General features: G+C 46.4%; 1 protein-coding gene across 4 annotated transcripts in view; it reads right to left on the reverse strand.

Annotated features, from left to right (window-relative positions):
• Positions 1-820: 820 nt before the first annotated feature.
• Positions 821-23258, reverse strand: part of Ntf3 (neurotrophin 3) — a 69073-nt gene continuing 46635 nt past the window's right edge. For all 4 annotated transcript variants that reach the window (XM_052721398.1, XM_052721401.1, XM_052721399.1 and 1 more), the window contains exon 2: positions 821-1934. In XM_052721398.1, coding sequence (XP_052577358.1) covers positions 1137-1934 — 798 coding nt within the window. In that variant the 3' untranslated portion in view covers positions 821-1136. The remainder of the gene's footprint in view (positions 1935-23258) is intronic.

Below are 23258 nucleotides of genomic sequence, written 5' to 3' on the forward strand. Positions count from 1 at the left end.
GCAGCAATGGACAGGCGATGACACTCTCAGAGGCCCACCTCCGGCTACTAAGTTTATAACGGGCACGCCACTGACGCATCAGCTGTCCTGGGAGGCTCCATGTGACTGCATCCCCAGGAAACCCAGGCTCTGAGAGTCTTCAAACCCTTCACAGGGTCATAGGGGAGGTCTGGAGTTTGAACCAGGTCTTCCTCCCACGCCTACCAGTGTACAACTGCTCATGAGCTGGAGGCAGACCGCGTGATCGGCAGGGAAGGCCCTGAGCCGGGAGATTCTGCAGTGAGTACATTTATCTTCTGTGTATGGATTATTCATGAGCCATTTCACTTTGCTCCTGGGTAGATATGTAATTTTCCTGTTACAGTTTGAACCCCAGCACCACACACACACACACACACACACACACACATACACATAAAATCTGTTAGGAACAGTTAGAAAAATTTTTCCTCTCTGTCTGAAAGGATGAAAACCACTTACCAAAAGTAAAAACAAAACCAAAGCCAAACGGAAAGAAAAAAAAAAAAAAAAACAAATCCAACCCTTACACAATCCCCAAACAACAAATGTGCTGAAAAGTAAAATTGCCAGGTTCGTTATTATTGGCGCAAACCACAATTCTAATTGGCAGGCCCCAGAGCTGAGAGGAGCAAGTGAGGACCCGGTTGTGAGCTTGCTGTCCAGAGGAGAATGCCAAGCCACAGGCTGCAAGGTACCTTCTTCAATGGAGGCCATAGTGGTTCTTTTTAATTCATTAATCCAATGTGGAATATACCAGAAGGAGGATAGAACTCTGTTTAGACACAACTCTGACATCGTCTGATTTTAAGAAGTTTTACTAACACCACAGTCACGGCCTTGACAATACTGAATGCAAAATACTGGTGTACACAGGTTTTTACAGAAGGGGTCCCGAGAGCCCGGTCCCAAAACAAGGTTAACAGATGGGAGAGGCCTGAGGGAAGGGCAAGCACACGAGAATTTTATTGAGAAAAAAGCTTATATACTGTAAGGGTTGCTGAAGTTTAATAAATAAAGGTCAACTTATAATATATAAAAACAATATAAACATTTATATGCTACATGCATATCATATAATTTAAAGTAATAATTTATATGTAGGGACAGATGCCAATTCATGTTCTTCCGATTTTTCTCGACAAGGCACACACACAGGAAGTGTCTATTCGTATCCAGCGCCAGCCTACGAGTTTGTTGTTTTCTGAGGTCAGTGCTCGGACGTAGGTTTGGGACGTTTTGCATTGAGAGTTCCAGTGTTTGTCATCAATTCCCCTGCAACCGTTTTTAACTGGCCTCGCTTCTTTACATCTTGTTTCATAAAAGTATTGTTTGACAGGGGAGTTGCCGGTTTTGATCTCCCCCAGCACTGTGACCTGGTGTCCCCGAATGTCAATGGCTGAGGACTTGTCGGTCACCCACAGACTCTCACTGTCACACACTGAGTACTCTCCTCGGTGACTCTTATGCTCTGCGTACCGTTTCCGCCGTGATGATGTTCTATTGGCTACCACCGGGTTGCCCACATAATCCTCCATGAGATACAAGGGAGGGGGCTCCAAAGGGGTGCTGTCACTCAGCAGGACCCGGGGCGAATTGTAGCGTCTCTGTTGCCGCAGTAGTTCTGTGTCCGTTGCAATCATTGGCTGGAATTCCGACCTGGTGGACTCTCCCTGCTCCGGTTCTCTGGGGGCTTCTGCTTTGGGCAGGGTGCTCTGGTAATTTTCCTTGACATCCACCATTTGCTTGGAGAGCTTGTTTTTCAAAATATCTGCCTGGATCAGCTTTATAATGAGGGAATTGAGCGAGTCTTCTGGCAGACTCCTTTGATCCATGTTGTTACCTTGGATGCCACGGAGATAAGCGAGAAATATCACATAAAACAAGATGGACATCACCTTGTTCACCTGTAAGATCTGAAAAAGGAAACACAGGTGTTAACAGCTGTCTGGGAGAGTCTGGGTCATTCCGGTATCAGCTGCCTGAGGCTGGCAATCTCTGAGAGTAAAGAGAGGGCACCACCATTTGAGGAAGCAGCGGAACTCCTCCCTGCTCTTTAGAAGGGGCAGTTTCCTCCCCCAGCCCCTGAGAAACACTGGGAAAGGCACCGCACAGGTCTTCCGATGGCTTGCTTCCTACACTGACAGCACCGGTTGCTTTTACATTAGATGTCTGCATGGTGCCCCAGCTTCCTGCTGTGCACCCATGACATCCTGACAAGTCCCTTGAACTTGGGAAGACACATATGGTCCACTGTACTGAGACAGCAGTGAGGACGGCATCAGTGGACGACTTGATCAGCTCAGAGCCTCGTAACGTTCTCAAGACATGGAATTCCTGTCCCCAGTTCTAGTCTGTAGGGTCTTCCAGAGGAACACACTGAGGCTGGGAATTGGGTCCGCTGTTTTTATAGTGTGGCTTCAAAGAGAGGCTCATTCCGGGCCCCTTCTGTCCTTGGAAACAAACACAAGACCACTGGCCACCTGCCGAGAGGGCCTAAGTGTCAAGGTACTCTGCCAGGCTCTCAGAAGGACATGTGTCACCAGGACACCCCTCAGATCTACCAACCCTAAAAGCCACAGCTCTGAAGCACTTCCTGCAGGAGACAGAGAGACCCAGCAAAACTCCACTCAAATGAATGGCTCCGCCTGCTCTGAGTAGCAAGGGTTGATTCTGATTCCTTTTTTTCCTCCTAGGGATTTTGAGTTTCCATTATACTATTTCTTTTTGTAGTCCTATACTACTCCTTCTGTGGTCCCCCCTTTTTAAAGGGTTCTTTAACCCACCACACTCTTCTTCTGTTGCCATAACAGAACCTCAGCACAGGGCTCCTGGTGAGTCCTTGTGGAATTGCAGAGGGATCCTGAGATCCTCCCCACTCACCTCTCCTGCACTGGGGCCAAGCCCACGTTTCCGGCAGGTTAGCCCAGGAGGCAGATTCTCAGGTGGAAAGACAGCCGAGCTGGTGACCCTGACCTTACAGTTCCCTCACCCCACCCCCAGAGCGTTCACTTTTTAATCACCGCTGCTGCCACCCCAATGGCCCCATGGGTATTTTCTCTTCCGAGTTCTGCCTTCACATGGAAAATAAAATCCTTTCCCTTGGTTCAGTGTTGGTATTTTCAGAAAGATCTTCTAAGATCCAGGGGGAAAACAAAGGAACAAACAACCTTGACACAAGCTGTAGAAAAGGACTCCTGATTCGGAATCTTCACCGAGGAGCCTGTCCTCAGAATCCACCTCAGCCTCTTCCCCCAGCTCCTCTCAAGTGGGGCTTTCTCTCTCATCCCCAAAGGTTGACAAAGGTCCAGGCATTAACTGGGCCGTCTACCCACTGGCTCCTGGCCTGCCTCTGTGATAAAGGGCCCATCTTCCTTCCCTGGGAACCGCTCCTAGGATAACTGACTCCTTCAAGGTCAAAGCTAAGGGAAGGGTTCTACCATGGCTGCCTGCCCTAGAGACTACTCCAGGAATTGTGTTATCCCAGGAAAATGGTTCCCACAGGGTAATTCATCTCCCTCCCACTCTGCAGAGAAGTGACATTTCTGTCAGTCTTGCAAACCTAACAAAATGCAACTTCAAGAACACAAAATAAGCAGCATGCACCCAGCTTGAGTGTCCACCCTCACCCCAGCAGAGCTGCAGTAAAATCATCTGAACCTGGAAGTCTACCAAAACACAACTTATCAAATTATCCCAAAGCCCGGACACAGGAGGCTACTTGGTCACAGGGCAGAAAATCAGGGATGATGTTTGTATGTGTGGGACCACAGATAAAGTAAAAGGCTGTACAGAGGGGTTGTCAAGGTAATTGTGAGGATGATTTGGCAAGGTGGATATTGGATGGTGCGATGGACTTAGGATAAGAAGAAAGTCTTTGGGATGGTAGCTTGAATTTTGAAGCAAAAATTACTGCTAGGAAAGACTTATTGAGGGCCGGAGAGCTGGCTCTGGGGGTAAAGATGCTTGCTGCTCGTCTAGAGGACCCAAGTTCGGTGCCTGCACATGCCATGCTGGGTGGTTTACAACTGCATGTAACTATAATGCTAGGGGAGCTAACAGTCTCTGCTGACCTCAGTGGCACCAGCACAGATGTGGCGTGCACATACACACACACACATACAAATAAAAATAAAAGCAAACCTTTTCAAAACAAAAGCACATGCCTTCACTGGTTTGCTAGTCAGCATTCAGCTACTATAACAAATACCAAAGAGGATCAATATATAAAGAAAAAGAAAAGGTTTTCTTGGCCCATAGCTTCCAAGGCTTCAGATCACAATGAATTGGTCTTGTTGCTTAGGTTTTTGGTGAATGGCAAAGAGTGCTTGAGTGAAAAAAATTAATCATGATCTGGAGCTAAAAAAAAAAAAAGAAAAAGAAAAGAAAAAAGAGGAAAGAGGAGAGAAAGCAATACCCCAGGGCACACCTCCAGTGATGTGAAAATCTCTCACAAGCTTTCCGTACCTACCACCAAGTCAGGACCAAACCTTAAACACATGGGCCTGTGGGAGAAATTCCCGGTATAACCTCCAACTATTTTACAGAGAGGGCCTCTCAGGGAAAGGAGGTGGGGTATCTTTGCCCTCTTGCTCCAATTTCCCATCATAGTTGTATCGGGCTCTCATGCCCCACACTCCAACCGGATTCACTATTTCTCTGCTGCTTGAGCAAGCTTTGTGACTCATGGGTAAGTCTTCTGCCCTTGTCATTGTCATGGACACTTCTGTTGAAATGGTCCCATTCCTCACTGCTGGCTTCATAAGTTGGCCTTTCTCTGGTGCTCTCCAATTACCTCCAACAACAGCAACCATGCTCCCTTCACACTCGGTCAGCCTGTCCTCCAAGTGGCTACTTTAGTAGGTCTTGCATCCTTCACAGACCCAGGGAAGTTAGCCTGGATCTCACCCACTCCCTCGTCCACATTGTCACTTACCCTCTATCCACTGTGGAGTGAGTCACGACAGTATGCCAGGTGCAGGTTGCTAAGCGTTTCTAAACTGTCTGCAAGCCTTTCTCAAACCCCAGCAGGCATCCTCTGGACTCCATTTTGAAAATCTATTTCCTTTCCTTTCCTTCCTTCCTCTCTCTTCCCTCCCTCCATTTCTTTGTTCCTTTCTTTGTTTTTGGAAAAAAGCAATCCCAGGAATATTGGAACAAATTTTTTTTTTTAAATATCACATTGCAGGATGCATAGGATCCTAGACATTTCATTTCTGCAGACAGAAAACTGAGGTCTAGTGGACTGTTAGTTAACTGCAGGGATTAGAGGACTTGGTTCTTAAGCTCTACAAGGCTTTTTCATCACCAGGTAACTGGAAGGACACAATCGGGCACACACTGAGTGTACTAGAAATGGCAGTTGAACATGAACTTGAGTTGTCCGTGGTAACAGGCAGGCTGTACTTCTTCCCCTCCTGCATGTATGCACAGAAGACCAAACATCTGGAAAATTCCTCTTTCTACATCTGGCTCCCAGCAGTCTGTACCAGCATGGTGGCTCCCAGTTGTCATTGCTCACACATGCTTGGAGCTCAGACCAGCCACGCTGGTTGTGGGAGAGAAGGAACACCATGCATTGGATACACAGGGATGGGAGATTAAGGAAGCAAGTGTGGGAAGTGGAAAGTGAGGTTCGTGACTACGCTGGCCATGAGGAGAGGCGAAGAGTGACTTCTGGTCCTTTTTTGGTCAGCAGTCCCTTTACTTCCTATCATGTCTCTTGGGGTAGGACTTTTCCCTAGGGACTATTTCCCCAGGGTGGGGAGTGGACACAGGAAGGCAGTGTCGGCTGGGCCAGGCATGACAGTGAATTTACTTTCACTTATGGAGTGCTCACAGTCATCTGAAGAAGGTTCAACTTCAGCAAGTGTCCTACGGTTGTTATTAGCAGTAGGTCCCCTCCTCCATGATGGGGAACCCTGTCTATTTAATCCACACATCCTACAAGCCCAGCCCCTGGCTCGACATCACGGCAGAACTTCAGTGTCTGCCGACTGAATGGGCACCGACACCAATCAAGACCTACCCAAGGCATTGCTTACTGGCTTGAAATCCTGCATGGGCTTCTGCCAAGCCTGGATTGGAAGCTAATCAACTCTGCCTTATTTTCCCAAAGAAAATATAGGCCTTGGCTCTGAAGCAGGCCACAGTCCCCAGGCTCTTCTTGGCTATAATTAGAAAAAGACCTGTTAAAGACCTCAGTAAAACCCCCTTCCTACCCTCTCTCTAGTGCCCATTTCCCTGCTTAGACTTTTCCAAGATCCCGACCAGCAGGCACATGCTATTTTCCTCACTTAGCAATGCTTTCCCACATATGGTGTTTTCTCAGTCCCTGGAGCAACATTCCTAACAAGGTTTCACCATCCTTCAAAATACTCAAAAGAGAGCAATTTCTGATTCCTCCTTTTTGGCTCAGTTTCCAACACATACCGAGGCTTTCTGGGTATTCGGCAAGTGGCTGAAATGGGAAAGGGAGCCGGGGCACGGGGTGGTAGTGCCCCGGAGACCACAACAGCCTGTATCCGTGCTGGTACTTGCAGAAGGGGCTTTGCCTCTCTGGGACCAGCTTCCCTACCCAGGAGCTGACTCCTGACTATACACCTGCAAATCGCTCTTGTTGAACATGCATGGGTTTTTTTTTTTTAAACCAGCATACAGTCAGTCATTGCACCAAGCGATGGGTTTCGTTATGACACTCTTATCCACCAATGCCATGTACTCTGAGCATAGTCACCTCTCCATACCCTGATTTGTCCACTCCCAAGTAGTCAGCCCTTCTGCTTGCACATCTCTTTGATACGAGAACAACCATGTGATAAGTCTTTCCAAGTCCGACTCATTTGCTTCACATGAGGATTTCAGTGTATGGAGTACATTTTTTTTTTTTTTTTAGCCCGGTGATGGCGAGCTCCTCAACAATAAAAATGCCAGGAGCCACATATTGATATCTATGACGTTGTTATTCCTGAGAACCGCCTCACTGAGGTAAGTAGTTTCATATATCCCATTCTGGGGAAACTGGGGAATGGGCTTAAATAAATAATAAGCAGGAGAGCTAGGGTTTGAGTATACTAGAGCTCGTGTTCCTCAAGATTACGTCTGTGACCTCTTTGCCTTCCCTGCTCTTCCGTGTTCTAAGAGTTAAGTGCAGTCATGACAGCTGCTGTCCAGCAGGTTAAGCACCTCCCAAAGATGCCTGAGTCATAAAATGAGTTTCTAGGGATTTGAGGCCACCACTTCTGTTTCCTCCTCTCTCTATTTCTTATAAAACCATTACTCATGACAATAAATAAGTCAGTTGGCCCCTGTCCCTCCTCGACCTGGGATTCTGCAATGCAATCCCTCTGGAGACCACCAATTCTTGCAGAGATCGAATGTTGTAAGGGACAGAGCACTGAGCACGTCATCTCATGTCCTGGGTTTGCAGCCATCTCTGGAAACCCCGGGTGACTTCAGAGAAGGTAGAGAGGTGATGTTGGTGTTCCTCAGAGGGGAGAGGATCAGTCTGACATGAGCTTTTAATCTGACAACATTGTAATATTGTTTTTGTTATTGTTATTTTGTTACAATATATAATATTGTAAGATTTTGTTATTTCTTACACATCCATGGTCCTCTGGAAGCAAATGCATTGTTGTGGCTGGGGTTAAAGAAGAAGCTGTCAGCCGGGCGGTGGTGGCGCACGCCTTTAATCCCAGCACTCGGGAGGCAGAGCCAGGCGGATCTCTGTGAGTTCGAGGCCAGCCTGGGCTACCAAGTGAGTTCCAGGAGAGGCGCAAAGCTACACAGAGAAACCCTGTCTCGAAAAAACCAAAAAAAAAAAAAAAAAAAAGAAGAAGCTGTCCAGCTGTACCCAGATGGGTCTAATTCTCTGGAGGATTTCTGTCTCTCGGACGTGGCCTCTGACTAAGGCTAAGGGCCTCTGAGACCATGTCCAGCCAGATAACCTTCATATCTTGTTCAGGCAGTGGAAACAGGGGAGGTGGGAAAGTAATTTACTCAAAGATAAATGACAAAAAGAAAAGGGATGTGGTGGGAATATTAAATTAGGACCATATAAATGGCTCAGCTTGTTCCCTGCTTTTTAACTGCAGATGAATTCACCCTGCAGATGAATTTGCTCTAGTCACAGGTCCTGAGGCTTCAGAATGAGTCAACAGTCACACAATGATGTTTTGACCTATGACAAAGCTAGGAGGTTGGCCAAAGAGAGATTCTGATGGAGCCTCTAGAGGAAATTGTCTGTTAACATTCCTAAAGAACTGGAAACGGGTGGGGAAAGAGAGGCAGATTAATTCAAATGCACAGATGACACCCAGAGGGAAGTCTCTGAAGATGCTGGGGAGATCAGAGGAATTAGGCTCTAGCATCCATGGGGGTGGGCAACCTGGAAATAGTATAGTTCAATTCAAAGTGAAAACACACAGGCCAGCTCTCTGGAGGGTAGAGGAAACCAGATCCAACAAGGGACGGAAATGCCTGGAGAGGGTGAAGGAAGGAACTTGGGATTGGTGTAAGAGTGAGTGAGAAATGAACTCCCATCCACGGGGCTGTGAGAGTTCCCACAGCACCTTCTGCCTTCCCATCAAGCTCTACACTGGTGTTGTCCTTGTTCACTCTCAGCATAGCTCAGGAGAGGAGCGGGCACTCCCTGTCTTACAATGGACAATAAGGAAAAAGCAACTCCTCCAGCAGAGCAGTTGAATGATTCCCACCCATCACTCAGATCATTTACAGGTCTGTTAACAGTGAGATTGTTGAATGATTCCCACCCATCACTCAGATCATTTACAGGTCTGTTAACAGTGAGAATGCATAATCATTACTAATTTAAAGATATACAAGGTTACCCAATGGGGGGAAATAGGAAATTATTTAATGTGACCATCTTAAGTGCTTATATGTCTTCCAAAACCTCAGTATCCTAGTGATGGTCTAATGAAATGACAGCCATCCTTCACTGTCGACGTAGGCATGCTCTGACTCCTCATATTGTTTGGTTGGCGCAGCACTATAGAGGGATGCAAAAATAAAAACTTAAAAACAGGAAACCAAGAGGGTAAGGAACAGAGCTGTGATCAAAGAACAGCCCAGGGACTAGGCCAGGAAGCTGCGGAGGAATACTTCAGATGTTCACAGAAAACCAAGAAACACCAGCAGTCAAGACAAGAACTAACTAGCTGCACGCTCTCTGCCTGTATTTGGTGGGAACTCTTCTGGGTATCCCTGAGAATTAGGCAGGTCAGCATCAGCAGGTGCAGGCAGGCTGGCCTGGACCAGGAAGTGGATTCTTAGCCTGTTCTTTAAGATCAGGTTCTGCATGGCTGCTTCTTGTTAAATCTTACAATAGTCGGGCGTAGTGGCTCATGCCTGAAAATCCAGGACCCTGAAGACCAAGGCAGGGGGAGGATGAGTTGTGATCAGCCTGAGATGCATAGGTGTTAACCCTGATGCAAACAAACAAACAAACAAACAAACAAACAAACAAGCAGTAACAAGAAGCCTCAACATTTCAAAATAAGAATTTGGAAACTGGTTGACCGTGTGGATGCTTGTCCTGGAGTATAAGGGATGAGACAAGACAAGAGCCTCTAGGTTCATAAGATGCTAATTTCCCAGTGGCAACAGAGATCACAGCCAAGTGGAGTTAGATAGCACTTGTTTGGATGAGCCAAAACACACCAGAGACCCCCAGAAAGCTGACCCATCTCTGCAAGTACAAAACCAGTCTGTCCCAAGATCAGGCCGAGAGAAACAGAAGCCCTTTGTGGACCAGAAACCTATACCTTCATCCATGCTCTCAGGAAAGCTAACTATGCTGAGGAGGAGGTGGGAAGCCAGGAGTTCACTGTGTGCAGATGCTTGGGAATTCCACAGTGTTGAAAGCACACCTTCCTCAGGCCCTCGGGCAGTGTGAGATGGAAGGTATAGCACATGTCAAAACAACGTGCACCACAGCACTGAGCAGGAAGGTAGTGTGCGGACTCCCAGGCCAGGAGCCCTCTAGCTCAGCCTCCTCTTGACAGAAAATCTAAAGGGTGCCTGGTAGGCCCGTCAGAGCCCCAGGAAGCTCTTGTTTACCTTATTCCTTGCAGGGCCCATTTCATGGTCAGAGGGTGGACTAGGAAGAAATGGCAGAGGAAATGAGTCCACCCAGCTACTGGTCATACCGGGCCTGTCGAGTAAATCTTGCTCTGATCTAGACGGTCATTCTGGCTGCCACTGTTCACAGACTTGCTGCATTCACAGACTGGACACACACATACATATGGTATCTCCTCTTGACAAAGATGGATGACTTATAATTAGACTATTTTCTCCTTCTTTCTTCCTCCCTCCCTCCCTCCCTCGCTCCTTCCCTTCCTTCCTTCTTTCCATACTTCCTTCCTTCTTCCTTCCTCCCAGTCCCTCTCTCTGAGACAGTGGCCTCAAAATCATCACATCATTGAGGATGACCTTCTGATCTTCTTGCCTCCACCTCCCAAGTGTAGGGATTACAATTGTGTGGCACCACACTTGGTTTATGTCGTGTTGTGGATCATTCTCAGGGCTTTGAACATGCTGGTCAAGCACTCTACCAACTGAACTACATCCCTACCACTAGTTAAGCTTTTCCAAATCATTTAATGTTTTGACACATGTTGATTTGGAAGATGATTTTCTGTGTCTGGGTTAACCCCGTTTCCCAAGGACAAATACACAGGAGGAAAGAGCTGGACACAAACTGCTGAGAGAAAGTGGACACTAGAGACTAACTTTAGCTTCAGAAAGTAATTTTCCCACATCAACATTTTTGATTTAAATTTATGCCCAGTGTTTGCATTAGGCTTACGTTAATCCTCTGATTGTGGGTAAGTGTTAGGTAACTAAAAGGAATGCCACCACAAGGCAGTGGCTGCTGAGGAACTGCTCTGTAATAATTACAATGTCTAATAATGAGATGATAATAATGAAGACGATGCTAAGGTACCCATCTTATCTGCCCAGCAAACAATGGGTCTCAACTCCAGAGAATAAAGACACTGGCTGAGGGAATTCCCAGGGTATGGCTGCTCTTCCATGTATACTCCTGTCCTCTCTTCTAAACCAAGGCCACAGATGGCTTGGCAATGCCCATCCCGCTTTCTGCATCAACCATGGTGGCAGAAGGAAGTCTAGGATCAGGGAAAACATCCTAGTTTGGCCTTGAGAGGATGTGGCTGTAGAAAATGTTGTCAGATGGTAGGCTTCCTCCTCTATGCTTGGTGACCTGGCTGGTACCAGGCATAGTCCCTCACAGACCTTCCTCACCACAAGGCCAGCCTCCTTCCATGAGGACGGGACACGCCGCATTGAGGTGCTGGTCTGTCGTTATCTTAGGTCTGATGCTCTCTGCTAAGAAACTTTGCTGTCTGAAGACCATGGGAGTCACTGCCACCTTTCACTCTGCCTAGTAGCCCTCCTTTCATTTGGTGGCCGTCTCTCTTTGGATTCACTGTGGCCACCAGCATTCACCGGAACACTTTTACAATTCAGGAGGCAGAAGCAGAGGAGGTATCTATTTGGTGATTTTATGGGTCTGTTCTCACCCACTCGCCCAGCAACACCAGGATATGTGTGCAGGAAGATAACCAACCTTTCATACAAACTGGAACGAGAGGCAGGCACTTACTAAATATTATGACTCCAACCCCAGACCGTCTAAGGGAGTTTCTGGGCATCAGGGCAAGACTCAAAAAAAAAAAAAAAAAAAAAAATCAACCCAGCACGCTCCTCTGAAAGCAATTTTGGCACAAACACACTGAACTCAAAGCTGTGTTTAATCACAGACACAAGTCACAATAATCACTTGTACTAACTGCTAACCTTTGGTGAGCCTTCCCATATGCTAGACTTTGTGAGACACTTTGCATGGATTATCTCAATTAATCCTCCTAGATACGATTGTTATGCCCACTTTGCAGAGGAGGAAACTGAGGCTCAGAAGGATTAAATAATTTTGCCCAAGCTCATACATCAATTGAGATGCAGAGCCAGGATTTAAACACCCATCTCTGTGACCTCACAGCCCTACCATTCAGCTAATATTGCATAATTCCTCCCACTTAACTCTGAATCCAAGGCACCTGTTACTTCTTCACAGCAAACTGGCAGCAACACCATGATGTTTTCAATGGTTCTTTCCATGTTTAGAGAAAAGAGGCATTCTAGCCAAGTCCCCTGAAGTGTCAGGAGGACATTCCACAGGCTAAGGCTGGCATCCCTGATTCAGAGTGGCTGGGAAAGAGTATTCATTCACCTTGCAGCTCTAGTTTCATGTGTTGGTGCTTTCATTTTTCAAAGTTAAAGTATTCCTTTCCTTATTTGATGACAAAGAAGACCAAGTGCCTTGGAATTCCTTAAAAAACAAACAAACAACAATAACAACAACAACAACAAAACCGGCCCAGACTAGAGATCTACGCTAGCAGTAGAGTGCTTGTCCACCACATACAAAGTCACAGGCTCAATCCTCAGCACCCAAATGGGCTAGGTTTTCTGAGATGACATGTTCTGGACTCTTGGTTTTCATAGATTGCAGTATCATTTAAGAAATGAGAACTGAAATAATGTGGACTCTAGCACATCTCTTGGTTTGATTGATTAATAAAACCAACTATGCCGCTAGCTTTGGGGCTGAGAGAGAATCGTTGATGATTTGAGGCAGGGGTCTCAGTTCCTGGCAGTTTCTCCAGTAGGGATGCTATTTGTATTTTAGGCAAGTCAGTTGTATTTCACACACATGAAACTTGAGTTGCCACCTGCTCAACACCTATCACATCCCCCAACACTGGTGACAACCCCCATCAATGAGCACTTTTCTAAACATCTGGGGAAGCCTAACCATCTTTGGTTAAGAATGCAGGTGGATGTGATTCAGAATTGTGATTAAAATTAAAGGCTTAAGGGCTCAAAATGTACACATGTAAACATAAAGGGCAAAATAATCTCAATGTGGTTTATAGACTCCCTTAAGCCCAACTTAGTGGCTCACAGATCTTAGATCTTAGGTTTTAAATTACTAATTTTGTAAGTGGTGTGTGTGCACATGTGTACATGTTCATTAGAGCATGGGTACACTGCATGTGTATGCTTATATGTATGGAGACTAGAGAATGATAAAGAATGTCTTCCTTGATCATGCCCCACCTTATATATTGAAGTGGAGCCTTCACCTTGAGCCTGGGGCGCATTGACTTGGCTAGTCTAGCTAGCCAGCTTGCTCAGGGATCCCAATGCTGCCTTCCGAGTACCACCGCACCCACCAGACATTTATACGGCTCCTGAGAATCTGAACACCTGTCCTCATGTTTGCAAAACAAGTACTTTACCTACTGAGCTGTCTGTCCAGCCCTAGAATTCTTGAGCTAAAGAATGTCTAAGGTTTTCTAACTGGAACATCTTGTGTTTCTATTGTTCATGCTAATCCCTAGGCATTTCCTCACCAGATCAAGTGATCCCTATTGCTAGCCTCATTTTCTGGCCTTAGTTCTCTGTCTCCTTGAACACATGGAGGTGGGAAGTAGCATTGTAATCTGGTCTTGTATAACAGGATGGGTATGGAGGGAAAGTGCCTGGCCAACATAAAGTAAAGTGGTCAGTGGAAAGCCCACGGAAACAGTCCTATGCTAAAAGTATGGGAGCATAAGCAGGACATATGGAAAGAAATCTGCTCATGCTGGCCAGTAGGCTTTTCTCTTTTGAGCAGAGAGCACGGGGCCACAGGTGAATGAGAACAGCCTATAATGCTTAGCACTACTGTGAGAAGATGCGCTGGCCTAGCCCCAGAGGTAGCCATGGGGACAGACTCTGTAGCTACATCTATGACATTTTTGCCCTCCATGCATTAGAAGTCTGCATTTTTTATTTGGTTTCTTCACTCTGGATGGCGTCCTCTCCAACTTGAAGACTTTTCTATCTCTTTGATCTCTCTGCTGCTCAGTGTACTCCAGGCAATCACCCTTCCTGATATTTGAAGTTGCCACTGTTTCTGAAGGTCCGCTTTTCAATCTAGTCCTCTGCCATTGACATGGAGAATAGTGTGCATGGCCTCTTGAGAAAAAAGCAAATGGGGCAGGGTGGCTACAGGCTGCTGACCTCAGGAGACACCCCTGGAAAGCCCGAGAGAGGAGGCTTTAGCATAGACAAGGGGTCCTTTGCTATAGCAGACAGCATTAAGTGGCAAAGTCTTTACAAGAAGTTCAGCAGTTAAGAACACTTGTATTCTTGCAGAGGACCCAGCAGGCACCCAGCACATGATGACCAGACATACACAAGATAAAATAAGAGAGGAAAAGAGAGAAATTCTATACAGAAAAATACATTCTGTCCAGATACTTGCACATGTATGTTGCTAATTTTAAAACACAACGTTGGATTTTTGACACTTGTCCCTTGCCACGATAGTAAATATGTCCCCTCCTTCAGTATCTGGGTGAAGTGGTGACTATTTTGAACAGCTTGACACAAACTAGAGTCACCTGGGTAGAGAGAACTTGTGTCTGTGTCTGTGTCTGTGTGTGTCGGGGGGTAAAGCTAGTGAAAAAGAAAGGGTGACTTTTTTTATGGACAGGACATTCAGTTGTTCAGTCGTCCCAAAGGCCCCTGGACAAGCATTTCGTTACTTGACTGGAGAAAGAGCAGGGAGATGACGCCAACAGAACTCAACCACTCTAGTTCCAGAGCGATACTCACATTCGTGACTGTTCTACACTGCCACCATTGACCCAAACCATCAGCCAACCCTACACTATCTGACATTGTTTTCCTACCTCCAGAGACACAGCAAACAGGCACTGAAGACACAGCAGGGCTCCCAGATCAGGAACCACAGGAAAGAGTGAAGGCTTAGCCACGTGGGCAAAAAAACTTCCCAGCAGGGTCACAAGAGGAGACAAGGGGACACTAATCAAAGGCTGGGAGGAAGAGGCTCTCAGAAAAGACACACACTGGGACACAGACAGGCAGTGTGTTTCTGTGTGAGTGGTATGTGTGTGTGTGTGGGGAAACGCATGTATGCACGCTTCTATGTGAGTGCTTGTCTCTGTGCACATGGTGTGTGTGTGTGTAACAGTGCTGTAAAATAGATTGCTGTGTGTATGAGTGAGTCTGTGAGTATATTGGGCATATATTTGCATATGTGGTGTCTGAATGCCCATGTATATAGTATATAAATCTATGTGTATGTATCTAAAAATTGTGTGCACGTGTGTGATGTATGCATGAGAATGTATGTGTGTGTGTGTGTGATGCATGTCTGTGTGGTGTGTCTGAATAAACATGTGTATGTGTGTGTATCTGTGTGTGTGTGTGTGTGTGTGTGTGTGTATGTGATATGTTTGGAAAGGACATTGAGAGGGCAGAAAGGATTAAGCACTCGAGGTCCTCACCTGGAATCCCTTACAATCCCAGTGAGTCGTTGGGCAAGGCTTTCCCACATCCCAGGGGACACCAGTTTGCTCTTGTATAGAAGACAGTCATCCCTAGGGTCAATCCGTTTCAGGCAGTCTGCCTGTCCTCAAGGCTCTACAGTTTAGCTATTTTTCCTTGAGCACAAAGGAGTGAGACTGTTCCAGGGTTCTTCTTAACCCCAGGCCAGGCATGCTGTCCACACTGAATGTGTGGGCCTTCTTGGGTCCCAGGAACTGGAAATGCGTAAACAGGCAGAGGAAAAGCCAGAGAGATAGAAGAAAACTCTGGGTCAAGTTTGCATTTCTCATTATTTCTCCAAGCCTTCTCAAATTCCTTTTGTTTAGAAAGCTCCTTGAGTTTCCAGGGGCTCCCTTCCCCCACCCCACCCCCTGAAAACCCCTAGGAACTCCTTCAGACTGTAACCCTTCCAGATAACACGTTCCATATGTCGGTCACTCTCTGCATGAGATGCATGCATTCACTTTTCTGGTCACCTCCTCTGAGGTCTGCCAGGCAATGCCTCTCCCCAGAACAGCTCCTCAACCTCCGCTGGGGCCTTCCATCCAAGAAGCATGGACAGCCATCTCTTTGCTTCCCTCTCCCATCTCTCCCAGTCCGGAACCCTTCAGGTCTGCTTCCCCACTGTCCCAGAGCTATGGAGAGCTGCCCGCCTCCGCTCCTGCCTGCCACCAACAGCTGCGGGGAGACCCTCCTTTAAGCCCTGGGGCTAATTGAGCAGTGCTCTGAGCAGCTTGCCACATCATTTGGGAGAGCATGCTTTTATAGCAGGCAACACAGAATTCTATTGTCTCCTTTTCCCACCCCGCCCCCTCTCTTCCCCATGGCTACCCACGATGGTAAACAGAGGCTAAGGAGATTTTTTTTTTCTCATAGCTTCCACCGCCCCCTTTGTGGATGTGAACAGACATCCTTCCCCTTCTTGCTTCAACCTCCAACCCACACACCGGACACTCCAGCCCACCCCTCCCCCCCCACCTTGTTGATACACCTTGATGGCTTTAGATCAGTGCTGAGCACAGCTTTATGATTGTGTTTATGGCTTCCCTGCAATGAGAAGGTGGGCTTCAGTGATGTTAGATGGGCTGCCAGGGCTGAAGATAACTTCCTATTAGTCACAAAAGCCTGAGAGGAGCCTGAAGTTCCTCTTCCTTGGAAGCACTGTGGTCCTTAAAGAGATCAGGTTCCCAGGGATGTTCTAGGGACCAAGCAACGGTCACCTTGAAACAAGCAGGGGGATTCTATTCAGGTTGAGAAGCAGGACCGAGCAGTGGGGCAAACCTACTGTACCAGGGACCAGATTGAGGGCACCCAGGGCTTCCAAAGGGACCTGTGGTCTCCACTGAGAGACAGTTGTTGGACAGAGACATCAACTCTTAGAAAAGATGAGACTGAAGACCTACTATGAGCTGAGTTCTGTATTTTAACACTTACTTCCTGCTATCTCTAGTTTTGGGAGAGAGACGGGATGGAAAAAAACCTACAGAGAAGACATCGCTATTTTTAAAGCTGGGAAAAGCAGGGCATCGAGTAGGTGAGTGGTGAGCTAGACGGTGTCGCAGCTGAAGTAAAGCACAACCCAGAAGCCCTGCTTCCAAACTCCTGAGACGGTACTCTCCCCAAAGATCCCTTTCTATGACCAAAGCCCTACCATCCAGAACCAAACCCAAGCCTGGGAAAGAAGCAGTGACCCTTCATCCAGTGGTGAGCACAGGGGAGCGCGTGCGCTGCCCGCAACATGGGCTGCTCTTTTTCTCTGTTCTCACGCCATCATTTGAGGTACCAGTTTACACCCAGCGGATTCTATCCCAGAGCTGGACCACTGCTGGCTGCAAGAATATGTCTCCTGTCCAGAGAGGCAGACTAGAGCTGGCTGCTCAGGTTCTGCATCCATTCATCTCTAATTCTAAGGAGAGGGATGTCTCCCGGCTTCTCTCCCCTTCCCCCAAACTCAGTTCTATTTAGTCTGCAGATTTATTGTATTATGAAGATCAAACGAGAGTTAAGCCAAAGTGGGTATTAAAAACAATCCTGTTCAACAATACCTGCATTGAGCAAATGGCAACAACTCGAAACAAAACACATTTGATGATGGGTTTGGGTAGTGCAGGGGAACTAATGAGACAACTGAACTCATGTGGCAGGGGGGGATTCTGACTTCACAAGCTCCGATTATGCCGATGGGCTTGGCAAGAAGCCCTGCAATTCATTGCTAATGAATGGATTAACAAGGAGGATAAGTTGGAACTCAAGGATGTGTAGGAATGTGCCCTGAGACTGATGAGCATTCCCCATGTGGTGCCAAAACGGGCCTGATATGTTGAAGTTCAAGGAGGCTGGAGCCCTCCTAGCAGGCAGTCATGTCCGGCCAGTAGGCTAGCTCTTAGGCCACTGGACCAAGGAGCAAAAGGCTGGAGCCATCTATTTCCGGAAGATCCAGTTTGGCTTACTTTCAAGAACACTACAGTGGGTTTCTAGGATGCAGTCTACATGACTGAAATTCACTGGAAGAAATGGCAAAGAAGTTCCCTGTAGACCTTGGGGAGGGTCTGCGGTTCTATGTTCACGTTGGGAATGCACAACCCTTCACCACGGGAGGCAGATGGGCCATGGCCTTCGGAGAGCATTGAGTGACCCTCACCCCACAATGGAGTGAGTCATCGGATTGGTGGGAAGAGATCCCTGCTGCCTGTGGTCAGACCGAAGGGTCTGGAAATTCTCTGTATTGCTGGCACCGTTTCAGAGAGTGGAACTTTTGATCCTATAACATGATACATTTAAATTCCCCTTGGTGGTGTTAATAATGGAGTTGGCCGATGCCCACACTAACAGAATTTATGACTTGTGGGCTCTTCCAAGAAAAAGGAACAGCAGTCGTAAGGGCTGTGCAGGTGGACCTCCACTTGTGCCTTATGTAAGCTTCTGCAAAGCTCGTATGCGCATCCGCTTTAGTTAGTTCAGTTGTAGTGTAATGGTATTAGAGACTTGGTAAAAAATTAGTTGTGAGTTTCTACTGAAAGTACATAACTACCCTTTTGTTTAAAACGAAATTACATACTGGGCTGAGGCCAGCTCAGTGGGTAAAGTATTTGGTGTTCAAGTGTGAGGATCACAGTTCAGGTCCCCAGAATACACACCAGATGAGTGTATGGGAGCATATGGGAGGCAGAGACAGGGAAGACCAGGGAGAGGAAATGGCAGTCTAGTTCCAGGTTTATCAAGTACTTACCTCAGTATTTCAGGTGAGAGCAACTGAGGACGACACTCGATGCCAGCCTCAGGCCTCCAAACATACAAGCATGTGTTCACACAAACACACATCACACATGCAAACACACATCATACATATATACAAATTACATCCTGAGCTAGTTTTAGTTCAAAGCAAAGTACTATTGAAAATGTAGAACAAATATGCTATAAATACATTATAATTTCATTGTAAATAGAAAGGCTCTGAGATTAAAATCTTTGTCAAGAATGAAACTTTTTTTTAAGCTCTTCAACTGCTTAGGGGCCCTGCTTTCCTGTTTTCTTTCTTTCTTCCTTCCTTTCTTTCTTCCTTCCTTCCTTCCTTTTCTTTTTTTTTTTTTTTTTTTTTTTTTTGGTTTTTCGAGACAGGGTTTCTCTGTGTAGCTTTGCGCCTTTTTCCTGGAACTCACTTGGTAGCCCAGGCTGGCCTCGAACTCACAGAGATTCGCCTGGCTCTGCCTCCCGAGTGCTGGGATTAAAGGCGTGCGCCACCACCGCCCGGCCCTTTTCTTTTTTTTCTGTCAACTTGACACAAGCTCGAGTTATCTAGAAAGAGGAACCTCAACTGAGAAAATGCCTCCATCCAGCTGTCTGTAAGGCAATTCTGTAGGGCATTTTCTTTATTAGTGGTTGATGTGGGAGGGTCCAGGCTACTGTGGGTGCTGCCACACTTGGGCAGGTGGTTCTGAGTTGTATAAGAAGGCAGGCTGAGCAAGCCTCGGCAAGCAAGGCAGTAAGCAGTGCCCCTCCATGGCTTCTGCTCCAGGTCCTGCCTCCAAGTCCTTACACTTAGAATTCCTCCCCTGGCTTCCCTCAGTGAGGGACTGTGACCTGAGAGTTATAAGATCAAATAAACCCTTTCCTCTCCAAGTTACTTTTGGTCATGGAGTTTTATCACAGTGATAGAAACCTAAGGCGACTGGTAATGTGCTTTACTTCATGTGGCTAATTCCAAAGAATTCCAGAAACCTGGAAGAGGAAAGGGGGCAAGATTATTCCCTTCTGGACACGTGCCTCCACTCCTGTCTCCTGAGCAATCCTTACTGTCCATCACACAGGCCACCTCAGTGTTCTTTCATATCCTGACAGCAAAAAGGGGGCAGGTGAGCAGAAGACTCCCAGTCTGTACTTGATGATGACATCCATGCTTGTGATGACCAGCCAGCGTCACGGAACACTTGCTGCCTGCCTGCTAGGAATTCTATAGTCACAGTCCGATTTAGCCCAACACCCCTAGGTTGCAGGTCCTACAGTCCAGTCTCATCTTTCAAACCCTGCAAGTTGACTCTGAGCAGTGTCCCATGATAAAACATTAACATTCCCACTGCAAAATAACAAATCTTCCTGTAAGTGAAACAGTGGCTATTTCAATTCAGGTTAGATTTTGTGGCCAAGTAATATTCACCTTTGAGACGAGATCAGTTCTCAGAGCTTTCTGGGTTTCAGAACTGTAAAGAGGAGCACTGGGATGTCCCCCCCGTACATCACAACGGAAGAAAGCAAGCCTGAGGTGTCCCCATGCCCCGACCATAGCCGTGACAGCAGAGCTGGGCTGCAAATCCAGGCATGCCTGACACGTACACCCAACCTCCCAGTGCCATCCCGACAGTCTCCATTCTGGAGGCGAAGGCAGTAGGACTAATTCTCTCAAGAGGAAAGTTAAACTGTAATTGCATACAATCTCTTTTATATTTCAATATTTTTTCCTTAAATAATTTTTCTTACATTTTATTTTGACTTATTATAAAAGTAATACAAGCACATTTAAAAATTTCATGAACTCGAAAATGTATGACTCAACAAACTCCTACAACAAAAGGGATTCAAAGAGAGAGAAATAAGGGAGGGTAATGTTGGGGATGAGGATGGTGGAGCGCTTGCTGCCCGAGCGTGAGGACCTGAGTTTGGATCCCCTGCACCCACGGGAAGAGCCAGACATGGTGGCACATGCCTAGAATCCTAGTGCAGGGAAGGCAGAGACAAAAAGATCCCTGAAGCTTGCTGGCCACTCAGTGTTCTTTGTTCCCCGCACGTATTTTTGTTTTAGTAAGGTATCTGTTCCGTAGATACTATGTGGAACTGCTTGTTTTTGCAAGCAATCACCATTTGATTAAGGATACAAAATCTTTCAACTTAAGGTCTTTGTAAACACAACATACACACACACACACACACACACACACACACACACACACACACACACGTATTTGTTACAGTTAAGGTAGTCATGAATATGAATAACAGATGAAATGTCCTTTCTTGGGTCTTCCCAACATTTTTGGCAACTATAAGAAAACATCATCCATCATGGCCACACACCTGAAACTCAGGGATACTCTTTCATTTCGCTTTTTATTTCTTTTTATTTTTTTTAAGATTTATTAATTTACTATGTATACAGTGTTCTGCTTGCACATATGCCTGTAAACTAGAGAGGGCACCAGATCTCACTACAGGTGGTTGTGAGCCACATGTGGTTGCTGGGAATTGAACCCAGGACCTCTGGAAGAGCAGCCAGTGCTCTCAACCTCCCAGCCATCTCTCCAGCTCCCTCATTTGCCTTTTTAAAGAGTGATAGAATGTGATATAAATTCATTAATTCATTAGCTTTGAGATACGGCTTGTTTTCCAAGCTAGCCCTAAATTTGCCATCTTCCTGCCTCAGTCTTCTGGAAAGCTGGGATTAAATAGGTGTATGTCACCATGAGAGAGAGAGTTTTAGAGTTAACATATTTAGATGAAGTCTCCCACAAACAACAACGTGAATTTTAGCTGCTGCTCTGAATAAGGAAGTGGAGATAAGGGCAGGACTCAGTGGTCAGCACACTTATTGCTGACTGGCATTTGTGGCTGTCGGAAAATTCCCATCAAGGTCCACTCCAAAGTAACTGAGACTTGGCACTCCTCTACAGCATCTCTTCTTCTGCAACCTCCCAGGTAATGACCTTCCCTCATTTCCTTCAAACGCCGGGGTAGACGAGGCCCACCTGCTTCCCTGTGGTTGGTTACACCTGTAACTCCTCCCTCTCCCACACCTGTGGTTTTTGACTCATGAGACTATTATTCCTTAGTGCACTCAGAATCCAACTCTGGCTCTCCTGTCCTTCCCTTCCTGAGTGTTCTCGCTCCTGCTTCACTGATCTTCTCTCCCAGGCTACCTGGGGCCAATTCTTACGATTTCAGTATCTGGATTTGTGCTTTGTTTTCACAGAGACAAGGCTTTGCTCTGCAGCCCTGGCCTGTCCTTGAGCTCACAATTCTCCCGTCTCAGTCTTCTGGGTCCTGGGACGACAACATAACTCCTGTATCTTAAGTACACGATCTTGGCGCTTGGCTTTCTCAGCCCCTTGCCGCCTCTCTCGGTGATTTCTCTCTCATTCAGTCAGTCAGCCTTGCTCACCATATCGATGAGCTCTAACTTTAGTGAGAGATCCTGTACTGAAAAAATAAGGTGGACAGAGATAGAGGAAGGATGCATCCAGCATCAGCCTTTGGCTTCCACATGCCTATTCTTCAAAGGTACACGAAGACACACATACATGTGTACATGTGACACACTGTACACACACACACACACACACACACACACACACACACACACACACACATTTTTAAAACAGCAGTGGAACACATAGGACATGAAGCAGGAGGGAGAGCTAGTCAGGGAATGAGGGATGGGAGAGCAGCAGGAAAGGAAGATGGATAAGAACCAAGCGTAATGACTTATATGTAAGGAAATGTCATAGCGAAATCCATTACTTTGTATGCTAACTTAAAAAATTAATTTTATAAAAGGATACCATAATTTACTGGCTGACATTCCCTTGTGGGACATTTATTATTTTTAATTCTCCACTCATACACAATGAAGCAATAAATATCTTCCTGAACACAGCTCACTGAGGGCCTGAATAATTCTCATGGCCCATCACTCTACCATTCCCTTACCCTATGGTCACATCTGCCTGAGCACTTGCCTCTCCTGATCAGTTCAAATGTGTTCTCCATGCTGACACTTGCCTTGCTGAGCTAGGGAGCCATAACACATGGAATGGTTGGCCCCAAGCAAACTGCAGGGTCAGTGGGCCATTACTTTAAGTGGGTCAACAGTGTGCTACCATTCTTCCCAAATTGAGTCTTTCTTCTTCAACATTCTCACAACAGAATGCAGAAAGAAGATCTTGCTTCCTACTGCATACACACACACACACACACACACACACACACACACACACACACACACATACACAGAGAGAGAGACACACACACACACAAAAGCCATAATAATAGCAACACAAGATCTCTGAAGGTAGGAACTCTTTCTGTTTTAAATCCCATCTACAAATCTACTTGAATAGATTGTAGTTGGGGTGGCTGGGCACTGTGGCTTCTAAAACAGTATACTTCTAAAAGTTAGTGAAGCAGAGCCATTAAGTGACCAGGGTCTTGCTCCTGAAAACATTCATGCAAGCTTGTTTGTTGGGTCACAGGTTCCAAACACTAGGGAACCTGGCCACAGATGACCCTGAAAGGCAGCA

This window comes from Peromyscus californicus, unplaced genomic scaffold (assembly GCF_007827085.1).
Source record: "Peromyscus californicus insignis strain IS unplaced genomic scaffold, ASM782708v3 Scaffold_6__1_contigs__length_162567912, whole genome shotgun sequence".
Taxonomy (NCBI): domain Eukaryota; kingdom Metazoa; phylum Chordata; class Mammalia; order Rodentia; family Cricetidae; genus Peromyscus; species Peromyscus californicus.